The 17,582-nt window shown below is 38.5% G+C and overlaps 1 protein-coding gene across 7 annotated transcripts in view; it reads left to right on the top strand.

The window, feature by feature from the left end:
- CEP192 (centrosomal protein 192) overlaps positions 1 to 17,582 on the top strand; it is a 123,942-nt gene that overhangs the window by 55,796 nt on the left and 50,564 nt on the right. For all 7 annotated transcript variants that reach the window (XM_045065349.1, XM_045065350.1, XM_045065348.1 and 4 more), the window contains 5 exons: positions 1,598 to 1,724; positions 3,169 to 3,287; positions 9,163 to 9,991; positions 10,078 to 10,204; positions 16,095 to 16,263. In XM_045065349.1, coding sequence (XP_044921284.1) covers positions 1,598 to 1,724; positions 3,169 to 3,287; positions 9,163 to 9,991; positions 10,078 to 10,204; positions 16,095 to 16,263 — 1,371 coding nt within the window. The remainder of the gene's footprint in view (positions 1 to 1,597; positions 1,725 to 3,168; positions 3,288 to 9,162; positions 9,992 to 10,077; positions 10,205 to 16,094; positions 16,264 to 17,582) is intronic.

Here is a 17,582-nt window from a genome sequence, read left to right as displayed (position 1 = left end):
CAATGCATTTTGGAACATGGGGTGAATAAAAAGAAGTTGCTTTAGCTGCGGTGGTCAGGGCGACCAACCTCTGAGGAGATGGCATTGAACTGGGACCTAAATGATGGGAAGGAGGAGGCTGCCAAAAGATCTGGAGGCAGAGTGCTCTCAGGAAAGGGCAATCATCTATGTGGAGGCTTGGAAAGCAGGCCAGGGGAGCTGATGTAAATGGGGGAAGGGAGAGGGTAGGATGGTTCAGTGGTAGAAAAATACCAGGACCAGATCATGAGGGGTCATTGTAGGACTTGGGTTCATCTGAAATTAATTGGGAAGAAATGCTTGGAGGCAGGAAGCAGCTTTGTCGTGGTGCCGGCGCCATCTCCAAGTGTGACATGATGCTACTGTATAAGGAACCTGGGTGGAGAGGGGCAAGAGGAATAGCAACAGGCAGAGGGTTCATACTTGGGAAGAGATGTGAAGGCCGGTGTCTAGAATTATAGTATAGACCCAGAAAAATCAAGGATTCAAGATTCCTTTCAGAGGTCGAGTCAAAAGGCTTGATAAATTCTTTATAGGAGAGTTGGGTTATTGGAGGGAGTGGTATTAAAACTGGATTTTACTAAATATAATTTGAAATAATAGCCATGGTGTTAGAACTCAAAGTCCAGATACAGGACTTAAATTTGATTTGAACTGGTACCTGCATTTGGTATCTTCAGTTACTTTGACTGGCCTACCTGATTACACCTCAAAGCAGTGTTAAAGAGGAGTGATGATGTTGGGGTTCGCTGACACATCCCATCCCTATACATTCCTGTCTGCGCAGTGAATTAAAAAATGAAAATAAGTGCTTTGGAGAGACAGATTTTTTGTTTTAATTTGACGTTATAAGAGAAGTTGAAGATTAAATGAAATCCTTACTGAACAAACAAAGCACTGGATCGTGGAAAAATACATCTATCATTTAGAATTTTTGTTTTGGTTTAAATTATGAAATGTTACTTGCATTCAAGTTACTGGATCAAGGGAAAAAATTCCCAGGTGAAGCTCAATTGAAAATTGAGTGCATTTAATGAATTTACATTTCAGGTCTGACATGTCAAAGTTGTATAAGAAAGACAAGTGGGAATTCCTTGCTCCTTAGCACTTTCTTCCAGGTGCTAGGAACATACCTAATCTTCCCCCCACCCCCAACTAATCTTAATACAGATTTTTGTGGATGTATTGTATAAAATAAATACCCTTATACTTACAAGTTTTAAGAAGGCAGGACATTCTATCTTTTATCTCATTGATATATCACACTGATTATAAACAGTGACTGACACAGCAGCTACTCCATAATAATTCCTGAAGGAATGAAATGTCTTTCCTGGGTGGTTTGAATTTGGATTTTTTAGTAAAAGCAGCATATCTGACAGTATTAGTTTGATGATTGAATATGGCAGTAAGTAAATAAAACTAGACTTTTAAAATTTATCTCTAGTTGAGTTTAAATGAAAAGAACAATTATTTTGTTGAAGTAATTTAGCTAGGTTACCAATAGTAAAATAAAATAGTCTAGAATTTCTCAGAGCAGTTAAAAATTCAGGAAATAACTCACATGTTTATTTTGTAGCCATCATTTGGTTATTTTATTAGATCACCAGAGAAGAGAGAACCTGTTGCTCTCATAAGAAAATCTGATGTATCAGGAAGTAATTTGGAAAAAGAAATGGCTCATCTTAAGCATGATATATTTTCAGGTAATGGATTAAATGAAGGAGTTTTTAGTAACCTTTTTTTAAACTATAAGTTAGTGGTTCTGTGATCGTATTAATGAGTGAAAATGTATATGTTGTTTTGAATTTTTTCAGTATTTGTTACAGATTCTATTCTTATATAACCCATATTGCCTTTTTTAGTCAAAAGTGGAAACAAGTCAACCAAAACCCACCTAAATCCTTTTGTAAAAAACAAAGTAAATGAAATACATCTTTTGTTTAATGGGTTAGTTCAAATGGGTTAGTTAATTTTGGTCTATTCAACTACTGAGTTGATGAACTTAATTAGACTTTTGGTTAAAATGATATTTTGAGATTTGGACCATAGTAGTCTAAGTATGACAAGTATCTATGATAAATATTTTTTGTAAAGATTTATTTATTTATCTTAGGAGGTGGTGGGATAGAGGGAGAGAGAGAATCTCCAACAGACTCCCTGCTGAGTGTGGAACCTGATGTGGGGCTTGAGCTCATGACCCTGAGATCTTGACCTGAGCCAAAATCAAGAGTTGGATGCTTAACGAAATGAACCATCCAAGCACCCCTCCATGATAAATATTTAAAATCAGACTTTATCAGTAATAACATACAATTACTGAACAGCTACTTTTTGTTAGTACAGTGCCTGGTGCTACGTATATAAAATTGTACAAGATTTGCTCCAGTCCTTAAAGAGCTTATATCTAGGGGCGCCTGGGTGGCTCAGTGGGTTAAGCCGCTGCCTTCGGCTTAGGTCATGATCCCAGAGTCCTGGGATCGAGCCCCACGTCAGGCTCTCTGCTCGGCGGGGAGCCTGCTTCCTCCCTTCTCTCTCTGCCTGCCTCTCTGTCTGCTTGTGATCTCTGTCTGTCAAATAAATAAATAAAATCTTAAAAAAAAAAAAAAGAGCCTATATCCAGTGGAGGAGTTGGGATGAAGAGATTAGATATAAAATTAGTTGATTTTCTATTATTGTAAAGAGGGCTCATTTTAATTTTTATTCATTTTTAGAGCAAGTGTGTGCATGAGCAGCAGGGGAGGGGCAGAGAGAGACAGAGGGAGAGAGAGAGAATCTCAGGCAGGGTCCACACTCAGTGGAGAGCCTGACATTGGACTTGATCTCACAACCCTGAGACCATGACTTGAGCTGAAACCAAGAGTCAGATGCTCAACCAGCTGAGCCACCTAGTGTCCCAAGAAGTTCTCATTTTTGAATTCAGCTTATTGTATATTTGTGAAATGTTTAAAGCTGAAAATATTAAATGAGTTTGTCAGTACTTGAAAGGGAGAGATTAAAATCCACAATCTAAAGTTGAAACTTGGCAAACTCAAATTGAGGTCCAAAGACTTCCTTGGCAGTTAGTCACGCTGAGTGGTCCTTATCCCACAGATTGTTTCTGTGAGGTAGTCTATAGATGTAAGTTGAATTATTGTTTATTTTCTACAGGAGACTTAAAAGCACAGCTAAGTGAAGGATCAGTTACACTTCAGGCTGAAGAACTGGAGAGTATTTCACAAGTGGATGAAAGTGATGTGACATTAACTGCCTCTAACAGCAAAACAGAGGTATCTTGAGCTTTCCATAGAGAAAAACTGAAACTGCATTGTCATAGTTCTTGTATAAGATCAACATAAGGTCACATGTGAAAAATATATACAGTATAATATTTGTTGGGTTTTTTTGGATTCAGTTTTGTTATAAATGTCCTTTGAATTTTCATAAATATTTTAGTCCATGTATAATAAATATGCATGCCAAGTACATATGTACATACTAAACATAATAAGGATACATAAATTTATTTATAAAACAACCTTACAGTCAGTGAATTACCACAGCTTACCCATGCATACCCCTAGGTCGAGAAAGAACATCAGTAGTAGCTCAGAAACCACTTTTTTTTTCTCCTCCTGAGCACTTCTCCTTCTATGTGCTATTAATTTTCCCTGCTTTTGAACTTTATTTATAAGAAATCATGTACCATGTATTCTTTTTCTTAGATTTATTTTTCACTTGTGTTTGCTAGATGCACCTCTTTTAAGTATAAGAAGAAGCTCATTTTTATTACTATATGTAGTATTCTATTATATGAATACCCTGCATTAAGCCCATTAGACATGTCCTTTGGACATTTGGGGTCTTATGTCAATATGACACTGTGGCTTTGTAAGTCTTGTTACCTTATTTTTCTTGTAAAGTATCTTGACTATTCTTGGCCATTTGCATTTCCATATATATTTTAAAATCACTTTGCCACCTTCAGCAAACCAGCCGGTAGTACTGTTGGGCTTTTAACTGGTGTTCCATTTAATCTGTCAAACAGTCAGCTTGACACCTTTATAATTCTGAATCTTACAATTCATGAAAATTTTATACCTTCCACTTAGATTTTAATTTTTCTCTGTATTTTATGATTGTTTTGTGGGCGTGCAGAGATGACTGTGCATCATTTGGATTTCTTTCTAACTTGTTGAAACAGTGTTTTAATACTGCCTTTCTTAGCTTCACTCTTCCTTTTTTTGGCTAAACAGAAATACATGTTTTTTCAAATACTCAACTTACATGTAGTGACCATGCTCAATTTACTATTAACTCTAATAATTACTCGTATTTTCTATATATGCAGTTTTATCTTCTGAGAACAATAGTTTTGTTCCTTTCTGATTTTGATACCTTCAATTTCTTTGACTGGCCTACCTGATTATACTTCAGAGCAGTGTTGAAGAAGAAGTAATGATGTTGGGGTTTCCTGACAGGGCAGGAAAGCTCTTCAGTATTTTATTTTTAAATTGGATGTGAGCTACTATGTGGTTGACTAATCTTCTACAAATCTTGAAAAAGACAGTCTCTTCAATAAACGGTGTTGGGAAAACTGGACAGCAACACGGAGAAGAATGAAACTGGACCACTTTGTTACACCATACACAAAAATAAATTCAAGATGGATGAAAGACCTAAAGGTGAGACAGGAAACCATCAAAGTCCTAGAGGAGAACATAGGCAAGAACATCTCCGACCTTAGCCGTAGCAACTTCTCACTAGACATGTTGCCTGAAGCAAGAGAAACAAAAGGAAAAATGAACTATTGGGACTTAACCAAGATAGAAAGCTTCTGCACAGCGAAGGAAACAACGCAACTAAAGGGCAACCTACAGAATGGGAGAAGATATTTGCAAACAACATACCTGATAAAGAGCTAGTATCCAAAATCTATAAATAACTGATCAAACTCAACACCCCAAAACCGAATAATCTAGTTAAGAAATGGGCAGAAGACATGAATAGACTTTTTTCCAAAGAATGCATCCAGATGGCTAACAGACACATGAAAAGACGCTCAATATCACTCATCATCAGGGAATCACAAATCAAAACCAAGATGAGCTACCACCTCACACCTGTCAGAACGGCTAAAATGAACAACACAGGAGACAATAGATGTTGGTGAGGATGTGGAGAAAGGGGAACACTCTTACACTGTTGGTGGGAATGCAAATGGATGCAGCCACTCTGGAAAACAGTATGGAGGTTCCCCAAAATGTTAAAAATAGAGCTACCCAATGACCCAGCAATTGTACTACTACTAGGTATTTACCCAAAGGATACAAAAATACAAATTCGAAGGGGCACATGGCCCCCAGTGGTTATAGCAGCATTAGCAATAGCTAAATAGTTTAGCAATAGCTAAACTACAGAAAGAGCCTAAGTGTCCATTGACTGATGGATGGATAAAGAAGATGTGGTGTATATCTAAAATAGACGATTACTCAGCCATCAGAGATCTTGTCATTTGTATCGATGAATGGAGCTAGAGCGTATTATGCTAAGCCAAATAAATCAGAGAAAGACAAATACCATGTGACTTTACTCATATGTAGAATTTAAGAAACAAAACAGATGAACACGGGTGAAAAAAAGAGAAAGGCAAAACATAAGAGCCTCTTACCTATAGAGAACGAACTGAGAGTTGATGGAGGGATGTGGGTGGGTGATGGGCATTAAGAAGGGCACTTGTTATGATGAGCACTGGGTGTTTATATGTAAGTGATGAATCACTGCATTCCACTCCTGAGACCAGTATTACACCGTCTGTTAACTAACTAGAATTTTAAAATTTGGAAGAAAAAGGTAAATTAGATGGGTGCTGTAGTTTTTTATTTATTATCAGTTTTTAAAAATCCCTTCTGATACTTGTTGGCTAATTTGCTTTGTTTTTAACTTGTAAGGAGGTTGAATCTTGTCAAATGCTTTTTTGCATCTGTCAAGGTAAGCATCAGCTTTCTTTTTTTCTGGTAATGTGTTGAATCACAAGAAATAGTTTTTAAATGTTCTGTTGTTCTTCTATACTTGGAATACACCTATCCTTTTTATAGATCGTTGGATTCGTTGCTTATGGTCTATTTAGACTGTGTGTCTGTGAGTGAGCAGAATGCCTTTTTGGTTTCGTTATCAAGGTTTTGATCATCTCATTTTTTTTTTTTTTTCTGTTTTTCTCAAAGAGTGGAAGAATGGTACTCTTATTTTTATTTATTTATTTATTTTAAATTGGTGCTGTTAGATTTTGGTAGTGTACATCAGTGAAATCCTCAGAGTCTGGAATTTTCTTTAATACTTTTTAATCACTCAGTTTTTTTTTTTTTTTAAAGATTTTATTTATTTGAGAGAGAGAGCACATAACTGCATGAGCAGGGTGAAGGGCAAAGGGCAAGGAGAGGAGCAAGCAGAGTCCCACTGAGCAGGGAGCCTGATCCAAGGACCCCGGGATCATGATCTGAGCTGAAGTCAGACACTTAACTGACTGGGCCACCCAGGTGCCCCTCGATTTCTGAAATAGTTATAGGACTATTCTGATCTTTAAAACTTGTGTCAGTTTTAATAAATTGTAGGTTCCTAGGAATTACAACCTTTCATCTAAACTTGAAAATCTATCACTCTGTATAAATTGACAAATATTGACCGTAATATCCTCTTGTGATTGTTTAATATTTTAGGTTCTTAAGGAATATCTTCTTTGTTATATATTGGCTCTTTTCCCTCTGTTTTCTTAGTCATTCTTAGCAGGTATTTCTCAATTTTATTAATTCATTCATTTTATGTATTCTCTATCTTCTATTCATATTTTTTGGTCTTTATTTCCTTCCTTATATTTTCTGGGGATTTAATTTGTTGTTTTTCTAACTTCTAGATATAAATGTTAAGCTTAATTTTTCTGCCTTTCTGGTTTTCTTACATAAACATCTAATGGTATAAATTTCCCTGAGAGCAGGGATTTTGTTGCATCCTGTACTATTTTTTACATCACATATATTTTGCTAAGTCATACTCTCTTTTTTTTTTTTCTTAAGATTTTATTTATTTAGTTGACAGAGATCACAAGTAGGCAGAGAGGCAGGGAGAGAGATAGGAGGAAGCAGGCTCCCCACGGAGCAGAGAGCCCTTTGTGGGGCTCGATCCCAGGACCCTGGGATCACGACCCAAGCCGAAGGCAGAGAGGCTTTAACCCACTGAGCCACCCAGGTGCCCTAGTCATACTGTCTTTATAATTCCATTTTAAATATTTTCTGATTTCTCTGGTCCATTGTGTTATGCAAGTGTATTGCCTAGTTTCCAAACATTTAGGGGTTTTCCAAATTTTTAAATATTGATTCTAGGCCTGTTATACTGTAGTCAGAGAAAGATAGGTTTTAGTCCTTTGAAGTTTGTTGAAACACGATGTATGGCTCAACATTTGTTCCATTTTTGAAAATATCTTCTGTGCACACGACAGGAATGCCTGTGGTGTGATCTTTGGTTGCTCTCTTTTATATGTTTTATTTAGGAAAATTTATTAAATCATAGTGATGAAACTATCATTAAGAATATTGTACTTGTTCTTTCAGTTATTTAGATATTAAAATCTCACACTGTGATTATGGATTTGTCTATTACATACTGTGAATCTGGCATTATTTGCTTTAAAAATTTTGAAGTTGTGTTTTTAGGGTACATACAAATTAGAATTGTTCTCTCTGATGAATCAGACCTTCTGTCATTGTGTATGTCTGCCTTTGTCTGTGGTTACGCTTTATGCCTTAAGTCGAGTCCAATGTTAACATAGGTGATACCAGCTTTTACTCTGTAGTGTTTATTGAGTGTTTACGTGTTGTATCTTTTCCTATTTTGCTTTTAACCTTTTACAGGAAAAGTCGCTGAAATAATTTGAGGCCATGGGAGATACAGTCTTCCAGACAGGATTTGTGTTTGCTTCTGACATGAAAGAGGACACTAGCAAGACATAAATAGGAACCATGGGTAAACAACTGAAATGGAAGCCACGGCAAAGAAACATAAACCTATTTATTATTTTAAAAATGCAAGTTAAGACTTCTGCTCCAGTAATAGCAGACTAAGCAATGCAAACCAACTCTGGCTGACAACTGTTAGAACTGGATAGTGTATCCAGAAGCATCTCTTAGAAGGCGCAGGAGAGCTTAAAAAAAAAAAAAAAAGGAACAAAAAAATATTGGGCCAAAATCCAAGAATCCAAGAGAAGGAAGAATCCCAGTACTGAGGATACTCTTTCCTGTGGAGATCTGTTGCTTCAAGAAGATGCTATGGATAAGAGTTTTAAGAAGAAACTTAGCAAAGGTGTTCTTATGGGAGTGAGGGAATCAAAACAGAGTTCAGTGTCCACCAATGATGAGAGCCTAACCATGTAAACAACCATGCTTTAGGATGAGACCATAAAGGGCTACACACCTTTGGAGAAAAGATGAACCAAAATTAGGCTGGCTCTCATAAGGGCTGAGGCCCAGCTCCAATCAGCTCAATCCCAATACCTGGATCAAAGTGATCTGAGACTGTTAGTGTTCCTCATTTCTAACAACTGAATGAAATTACCAAGAATTATACTTGGAATCACAATGGCTCAAAGGTTTCTCAATCCCAATATCTTAATTTTTTGTTTTAAATTATCATCTGGGGGGCGCCCAGGTGGCTCAGTGGGTTGAAGTCTCTGCCTTCAGCTTGGGTCATGATCCCAGGGTCCTGGGATCGAGCCCCACATCAGGCTCTCTGCTTGGCGGGGAGCCTGCTTCCTCCTCTCTCTCTCTCTGTCTGCCTCTCTGCCTACTTGTGATCTCTGTCTGTCAAATAAATAAATAAAATCTTAAAAAAATAAAAAAATAATTATCATCTGGTTCAGTTTTAACTCCTCTTTAGCATCTATTCAACTCCTGAAGACTTTTCAAAAATAATTGATAATCCAATTTTGTGAGTAACCCAGTACTCTGTAATTAAAGTTGATATCAGCTATCTGTTTTTTAATTAGGATATTTAATTGGTATACCATTAATTTCTAGCTGCTGTTAAACTTTATGTGACATGTAAAGATTAAACTAATATGTATATGTCCATGGGAACTGAGATAAATTTATCTGATGTGAATTTTCTCCTTTCTAGGACAGTTTCTTCATGAGTAGCCAACCCCAAAGATACAAAAGCAAGCCGCCTTCTGGCAATGATTCTGTCCTTAGGATAAGCACCATCGCTTCAGCCATTGCAGATGCGTCGGTAAGTACCGATCCTGCCCAGCTTGCTGCCATGATCAAGGCACTTTCAAATAAAACCAGAGAGAAGACTTTTCAGGAAGATAATAAACAAAAGGACTGTTCCATGCTGCCTCATTTCTTGCCTAATGATACAGAAAAAAGTAATGGATCCAGCATGTTTGATATGGAGAAATACCTTAAAAAAACAGAATTCAGTAGATACGAAAGTGGACTAGAAAACTTTTCAAGAGCTGGTACATCTGGTCTGTGGGATTCATCTTTGCCAAAAGAACGGACTACACAAGACATCCATACAGTGGACTTAGGTGCCACTAATATAAGTATAAGGGAACCAGAAGAAAATAAAGCATTTTCTGTTTATGGTGAAAACAGAGAGAGCAAGAATCAAGAATCATTGAGAACAAACTGTCCCAATTCAATTCTTACAAATAGAAAAGAGAGTGAAAGTACCATAGTTGATGTGACGACATATCCTATGGACAACAAATTACCAGATACTGGTAACTGTGAAACAGCCACCTCAGTATCCACTCCAACATCTAATAGGTATTCATTAGTACCGAACCACAGGATAGCATCCGTTTGGCTGTCAGGAGACTGTGAAGAAATACCAAACAGTAGAGAAAATCAGAGGCAAAATGAGTGTGTTAGTGAAGCAAGCAATGGTGAAAAACATGTGACTTTTGGAAAACATTCCATAATCACACCTAAAAATGTTGGTAAGTATTGAAGTAATTGGTCATGTTCACAAAATTACAAGTGATTTTTTTTGTTGTTCTCATAAAAAATAACACCTGTCTGATAGATTTGAAAAATCACTCTCCTGAGCATGGTGGACATAGCTCAGAGGATGACCAGGATAGCTTCAGACCTTCCTCTTCTCCACTGAGTCATTCTTCTCCTAGTGAAATTTCTGGAACAAGTTTATCAGGGTAGGTGCTTACCTTTTTTTTTTCCTTTTTCTTTAAAAATAAAAATATGTGTGCAGTATAAGAAAATTGGAAAAAGTGTAGAGAAGAAAAATAATCATTTATAGGTTCATTTCTCAAAGGTAACCACTTGTTTTGCCAGCTTTTAAATGATGTTCTTTGAGTCCCACCTGTGTTAGTTTCCCATGGCTGCCATAGCAAAGTGCCACAAACTGGGTAGTTTAACACAACAGAAAGGTATTACCTCATACTCTGTAGGCAAGAAGTTCAGGGCCATGTTCTCTCTGAAGCTTTTTAGGGGAGGGGCACCTGGCTGGCTCAGTTGATAAAGCATGTAACTCTTGACCCCAGGATTGTGAGTTCCAGCCCCTTGTTGGGTGTAGAGTTTACTTACAAATAAAAAAAAAAAATCTTTAGACTAAAGCTTTTAGGGGAGGACCCTTCCTTACCTCTTTCAGCTTCTGATGGTTGTAGGCATCCATTGGTTTCTAGATGAATTACTCTAATCTCTGCCTCTACATTCACAGTGGATCAAGGGTCCAGCCTCTTCCACTATGACCTCATTTTAACTAATTACATCTGCAGTGACCCCCATTTCCAAGTAAAGTCACATTCTTAAGTATTGGGGATTAATACTTTAACATACGCTTTTTTGAAAACACAGCTCAACCCATAACAGCCTTTTCACCAATGAGAAAATGAGGGAGCTTATTCTCATGTTCTTTCCTTTTCTGCTTTTTTTTTTTTAGTTACATAATTTCTGCATTGGCATTTCATTTGCATTTTGATTCATCACTGTATCCTACACTTGTTTAGTTTTTATTCTGTAGTTAGGTACATTCTTTTCTAGTCATCAGGTGTTTCCTCTCTCCACTGAGGGAAGTCGGTCCTGTGGTAGTTTGCTGAGATGACGGAGGGAACAGTACTCTAGGCTCTTTCATGTTCCACAGTTAACCTGTGGCTTTTGTAATGAAAGCATAGCTTGGCTTTGTTTAAAATCTTTGGCTTACGTTTTCCTCCCCTAAGTCTTTTGTAGGAATTGCTTTACTGTTTCTGTGGAATGCTTTACTGTTTCTGTGGAATGTAGGAGAGAAATCTGAGGCACCCCACTTCTTTCCGCTTCAGACCTGGTCTTTTTGTAAGCTTATGCCAGAGATGCTCTCTTTCAAGTCTAGTTTAATTTTATTAGGCTGTATCTCTGTGTTGACTCTTCATGGTTATTTTGTTGCATCATACAGTATACCCTTCAATATGGGAATTCAAGCATTTATTTATTGAAGGAAAATTTGCTCCAGCCCTTTACTGCTCCCAGAACTCTAGTGATGCATATGTGGGATCTATTTTGCTTGACATCTGCATTTATTTTCTCTTTAATCCTTTAGGAACTTACTACTGTGGAAAAATTATAGATCACAGGAAGTTACAAAGATATTATAGAGGGATTCCCATATCCACTTAAACCAGTTTCCCCTAGTGGTTACATCTCTCATAATTATAGCAGGGTGTCATCACCAGAAACTTGTGGAACAATGAATGTGTGGGTAGAATTTGATGTCATTTTATCACAGGTGTGAATTCATGTAACCACCACCAAATCAGAGACACAGAACTTCACCACCACCACAATGCTCTGGCTCTTTCTTAATTTCTCTTTCATCTTATTTGCATTTCACATTTTTGATCTCTGCACTCCTTGCAGTGTTTTTTAGAGGGTCTCCTTTTCTGTGCGTACTTTACAGTTTTCATCTTGTTTTCTGTGGTTTTGGTATTTTTTAATTACATATGAAGGCATTTAATAAAAACTATTAGTACTCTCATATAAAGCCTTACATTATTATTTTTTTCCATCACACTGCCCTTGGTCAGAGATAGAATGCTGGCTGGCTGGTCTTATTACTCTTGGACTCACCTGCCTTTTTTTTTTTTTTGTCTTTCTAAGAAAATATACTTATCTGTTATGTGTAGGAAATATTAGGGGAATACTAACGTTTCTCATGAACTTGGTATATGTTCAGATACTTTGAATATTTAACCTTTCTAAAGTGACCATGGAATTGGTAAGCTTTCTCCACATGGGTAAGCTAACCAGGCACCTGCAACCCCAGTTCTTAGCGTGGGGCAACACAACGGGGCTTAAAAAGAAAAGGCCAATTTAGAAGAGGGTAAGTGTGTTCTGAATTAAAATCGCAGGGGAAGATGCAGTGAGAGTGAGGGAGTGTTGCTGAGTTGCTCGGCATACGTGTTTTACTGCCATAGCCACCAAAACAAATACTAGTTGAGATCTCTTCATCACTCCCTGGCATGTAGATTAATCCATGAATCATTTGGGGGTGTGGTTTAGTCTGCTAGCGTGCTTCCTGTCAGATTTTTGGCCCACTCCTAACTCAATTTTAGGATTTCGCAGTATGCATTGTTGTATTTTATTTTTACTGTTGTATAATTAACATACAGTAAAATACACAGATCTTAGAGGTTTCATTCAGTGGGTTTCTGACACTTATATATACCTATTTAAACATTACCACCTAGAATATATAAAACATGTACGTCCCTCCATTAACAATCCTTTGCCTTTTTCTTTTCTTTTTTAAAGATTTTATTTATTTGAGAGAGAGAGCATGAGAGGGGCGAGGGGCTGAGCAGAGGGCCCAATGTGGGACTGATCCTGGGACTCCAGGATCATGACCTCAGCAAAGGCAGTTGCTTAACAACTGAGCCAGCCAGGTGCCCCCTTTGCCTTTTTCAAGTCAATTCTCCTCCTCCCACTCCCACCCAGCCACCCACTTGTATCGTCATAGTTTAGTTTTTGTTATTATATTTCATATGAGTGGAATCATATATTTTTCTGTGTCTAGCTGCCAACGCTTTGACAGGTTTCTGAGATTTATCCTGTGGTTGCCTGTACCAGTAGCTGCTCTTGTGCATTGCTGTGTAGCATTCCCATCATGTCACCATCCTGTGTATCTGTTCCCCTGGGGCAGAGTATGCATTTGCATCTAAGCCTCATTTCCAGCTCTGTTTTAGCTTCCCCTACAGCTTTCTCTTTTTTTCCTTGTCAACTTCAAATGCCTGTGTCAGTTTCTTTGTTGGTTTTCCTGAATTATGGTAAACTCTGTATACATAGTTATTTCTTCAGCGGAAGAAGTTTTGTTTTCTGTTACTTTTGATTGTTGACATGTTCCACCGATTCTCTTTTCCTCTTGAGAACCTTGATTTCCCATTAGTTGACACTCCATTCTCTGGTCATTTATGACGATTTTCTTTTCCCTAATTTTCATTTCTTTATACATTTACTCTGTACCGTGGGGTAGTGGCTCGGGTGTTTATCATCTGCATCACTGATCTTCTGTAGCATCAGTTAGGCTTTTTATCGCTGCCAATATCAACTTTGGATTTGTGTTCATTTATTTTTATCGAAGTTCTCCTTGTACTTTTTTAATATGGTAAAATAAGTGTGATTTTTTTTTTTTCAAGTGTGATATTTTTATTCTTTTTCTCTGGTTTCTACCAACTTGTATTGCATTAAGGTTTTCTTGTTGTTGTTGTTGTTGTTTTTTATAGACTATTTATTTGAGAAAGACAGAGAGCATGAGTGCCTGAGTTGGGGGTGGGATAGAGGGAGAGGGAGAAGCAGATTCCCCGCTGATCAGGGAGCCCAATGTGAGGCGCCATTCCAGGACCACAAGATAGTGACCTGAGCCGAAGGCAGCCCCTTAACCAACTGAGCCACCCAGGTGCCCCTGTTTTTTGTTTTTTTTTGTTTTAAGATTTTATTTATTTCACAGAAAGAACACAAGTAGGCAGAGAGGTAGGCAGAGGGAGAGGGAGAAACAGGCTCTGCTGAGCAGAGAGCCGATGTATCTGCTGTAGGCGGACACTTAACAACTGAGCTACCCAGGTGCCTTTTTGTGTTTTGTTTTAATATTTATTATAGCTATACTGTTGGCCAGAATTTTTCTCTCTTCAGTGGCAACATTTTCTTGGTGAGTGTACTTTTTATCTGGTAAGTTTTGCTGCTCGTTAGCATTCCTGTTAGCTAGTCTTCCAGCTGGTTTCCAGCAGGTCCATAGAGCTGATTTAGACCTTCTAGTTCCAGAACTGCCTTTCTATCTCTGTGTGGCTGGCACCTTGGCAGTTTTGGGATTCCTTTGAAGTTTGACATCTTAGCTAGAATTCTCTGTTTCCATTCTTTTAGAAGGGGAGGGGCAGAAGGAGAGGGAAAGAATCTTAAGCAGGCGCCACACCGAGCACAGACCCTGACCCGGGGCTGGATCTCACAATCCTGAGATCATGACCTGCTGAAATCAAGAGTTGGACACTTAACTGACTAAGCTACACTTAACTGTTTCCAAGTGTTCTTACAGTTCACTTCTCATTATTTGAGGTACTACACCCAAAATGCATTTGTTCCTTTCAATCAGAGGAACTAGACTAGGGGTGCTGAGGTGGCTTAGTTAGTTAAGCATCTGCCATCAGCTCAGGTCATGATCTCAGGGTCCTGGGATGGAGCTCTGCATTGGGCTCCCTGCTCAGCAGGGAGTCTGCTTCTCCCTCTCCCTCTACCCCTCCTCCCTGCTTGTGCTCTCTCTTTCTCAAATAAATAAAAAAAAAATCGTTTAAAAAAAAAAAGGAACTAGAGTAATGCAGCACATCACCCTAGTAACCCAGAACTTTTTTCATGTTGTATCATGGTATCTGTGTGTGTGCACGCATGTGTGCATGTGCATGTGTGTACATACATATAGGAACCCATGTGGGTGCATGTCATGCAGAAGCTGAAATAGGCCTGAAGCAATTTGGTTAATATTCTATGACCATTGGTTAGAAATGCACTAACTAGTTTTTTGTCAGTAACATTGTCTCAATTTGGGGCTTTCCAAAGATCCAGAATTCAAAATGGGGTTTTCTCAGTATGTGATGCCCAGCTTAGTATTCTGAACTTTGTGCAAAAAAAAAAAAGTGATGGGGTAAAATTCAGTCCAGTAAGAGCTGAACTGAAGCAACAGGGCCGAGTGTGCTTGCAATAGGTGCCACAGCTGCTGTCCACAGCAGTTGTTCCTGTTCAGTGGGGCTCTGCTGCTTCATCTCTCTCCTTGCAATGGGTTGATCTGGCCCTGGGATGGGTGTTGGCTAACAGAACATGGCATGTGTATTAGGTAGATGTGGGATCTTTTCATATTTATTGCTTTCTAATTTTTTTTTTCTTAATGCCACAAACATCTTTCTGAGTCAAAGGATAGTACTTAACAGCATGATTTAAAATAGCTGAATAGGGTTTTATTGTATGTTTGTGTCATAGCCTAATTTCTCGCACATTTTTAAGACGTAGCCTTTTGGCAGAGTCTTTATAATTAGCATTGATTTTTTCCCCGTTAGGATTAGTTCCTAGGTTTGGAATGTCTGAGTCAAAGTGCTGTGATAAGCATTGCTTAATTACTCAGTCAGAAGGTGCCCCACTTCATATTCCACTTAGCAGTGTATGGCCGGTCCCGTTTCTTTGAACTTATGTACATGATTCTTTCTTTATGAAAAGAAAGAATCACGTGCTCTCTCAGGGCAGGAACTTTTGAAGGCTTGGCTCATTTCTTTATATCAGGTATTCGATAAATGTTTATCAGATGAATAGCTAACATTATTAATATGACTGTGTATGAAATTTATTAATTAAAATGCCACAGCCTTTTTCTTTTACAAGAGTTTACCAAGTATTTCACTCAACGGGACTATGAGTTATAATTCTAGATAATTAAGAGTACAATTGTTGAGTTACCATTAATGGCAGCAAGAACAGAGACTATAGATTAACAAGCTCATAGGCAAGCAGAAATGGCTTTTTTTTTGTTAGCATAGATAAAGGAATGGAAAACTAATCACAAGATGTTCTCCTTTTCAGGTGTGCTTTAGAGTCTTTTGATTTAGCAGCTCATCCGAAGCCCCCTTCTGAGGGTGAGTCGTCTCAGATGGTGTGTCCACAAGCAAGTGTGAGTAGGCTGACTTATGTGTCTGAACAGGACAGCTCCTGTCCCACTGCGGCCTCCGATCCTGGCCTTGAGGGCCACAAGGTGGGCAGCATTTCTATTATTTCTTTAGTAAGGCTTATGGCTTTGAAGTTAGTGGTTGTAGGAGTCAGACTGAAGTTGAGGTCTTTGTAATTTCTCTTGCTGTTTTAACTTTAAAATTGTGTGTGTGTGTGTGTGTGTGTTGATCAAATAGCTACTCATGCTGAGGAGGCAGAAGTACAGCTATTTTAATCTTTCATTCTGGTGGAGGACACTTGCCAGGCATGCTGGAATGAAGTGTGCTGTGATCCACCTGTGCTGTGGGATCCAGAGGGAGCTAACTATAAATCTAAGTGGACTTAGTGATGGTTCAACAAAGGTTATCGGGGGGATAAGCAATACACCAAAGGCATATTCTGTGAGAAGGAAGCAAACAAACAAACGAGGGAAGAGATGGAGTTGTAAAATGCACACTGCATTTGAAGGACCCCTGTAAGTCTGGAATGGCTACAGTGAATTGTACAGGGGGCAAGGAGGAGAGGCCGAACCACGAAGAGTCTTGGATGTAAAATTTGGGAGTTCAAAGACCTTAAGCAGGGCACTGACATGATTTGATTTGTGTTAATGTTTTGTTTTTTATTTTTATTTTCCTAAGATTTTATTTATTTGAGAGAGCGAGAGCACGCTCAAGCCAGGGTTGGAGAGCAAGGCAAAGGGAGGGAAGAAGCAGGTTTCCCACTCAGCAGGGAGCCTGATGCAGGGCTCTGTCCTAGGACCCTGGGATCAGGACCTGAGCCCAAGGCAGACGCTTAACCCACTGAGCCACCCCCACACCCCTGTGTAGATGTTTTAAAAGCTCATGGCACAAGCATTGTGGAGGGGGCCCTGAGGAGGGGTGAGATTAAAACCAGGAGAATTTGACACAGGGCTGCGGTGGTCAGGCAAGAGATGTTGTGGGCTTAGATTAAGGTAGTGGCAGTAGGGGTAGAGAGAAGCAGGTAGATCCAAGAGATTATGTGGGAGAAGCTAGACTTCTATTATCTGTGTGTGTGTGTGTGTGTGTGTGTGTGTGTGTGTGTTGAGAATAGGATAGTATTCAGTTTTTGAATGAGCTAAATATGACTGTTGTGTTCAAAACAGCCCTCTTCCACCAAGCCCTTAGTAAATATATCCACTAGAGTTATTATATATATGGTGTCACATTGGACAAATCATTGAAAGCCATCTTTTTGATGATGGTGGTAAATGTTGGGTCTCTTTGTTCCTAGCTTAGTGGTTACAGGCTAAGTTGTAGAGTTAAATGGGTTCTCCTCACTGTTTTCTAAGATAGACTGTAACTTCCCCAAGCCCGTTTCTTCATCGGTATGGATGGACAGTGATGT

Source organism: Mustela putorius, unplaced genomic scaffold, assembly GCF_011764305.1.
Source record: "Mustela putorius furo isolate JIRA1106 unplaced genomic scaffold, ASM1176430v1.1 tig00003858_pilon_pilon_pilon, whole genome shotgun sequence".
In the NCBI taxonomy this organism is placed as follows: Eukaryota; Metazoa; Chordata; class Mammalia; order Carnivora; family Mustelidae; genus Mustela; species Mustela putorius.
Note: the sequence above shows the minus strand (reverse complement) of the source record. Positions and strands in the feature narration are given on the sequence as shown.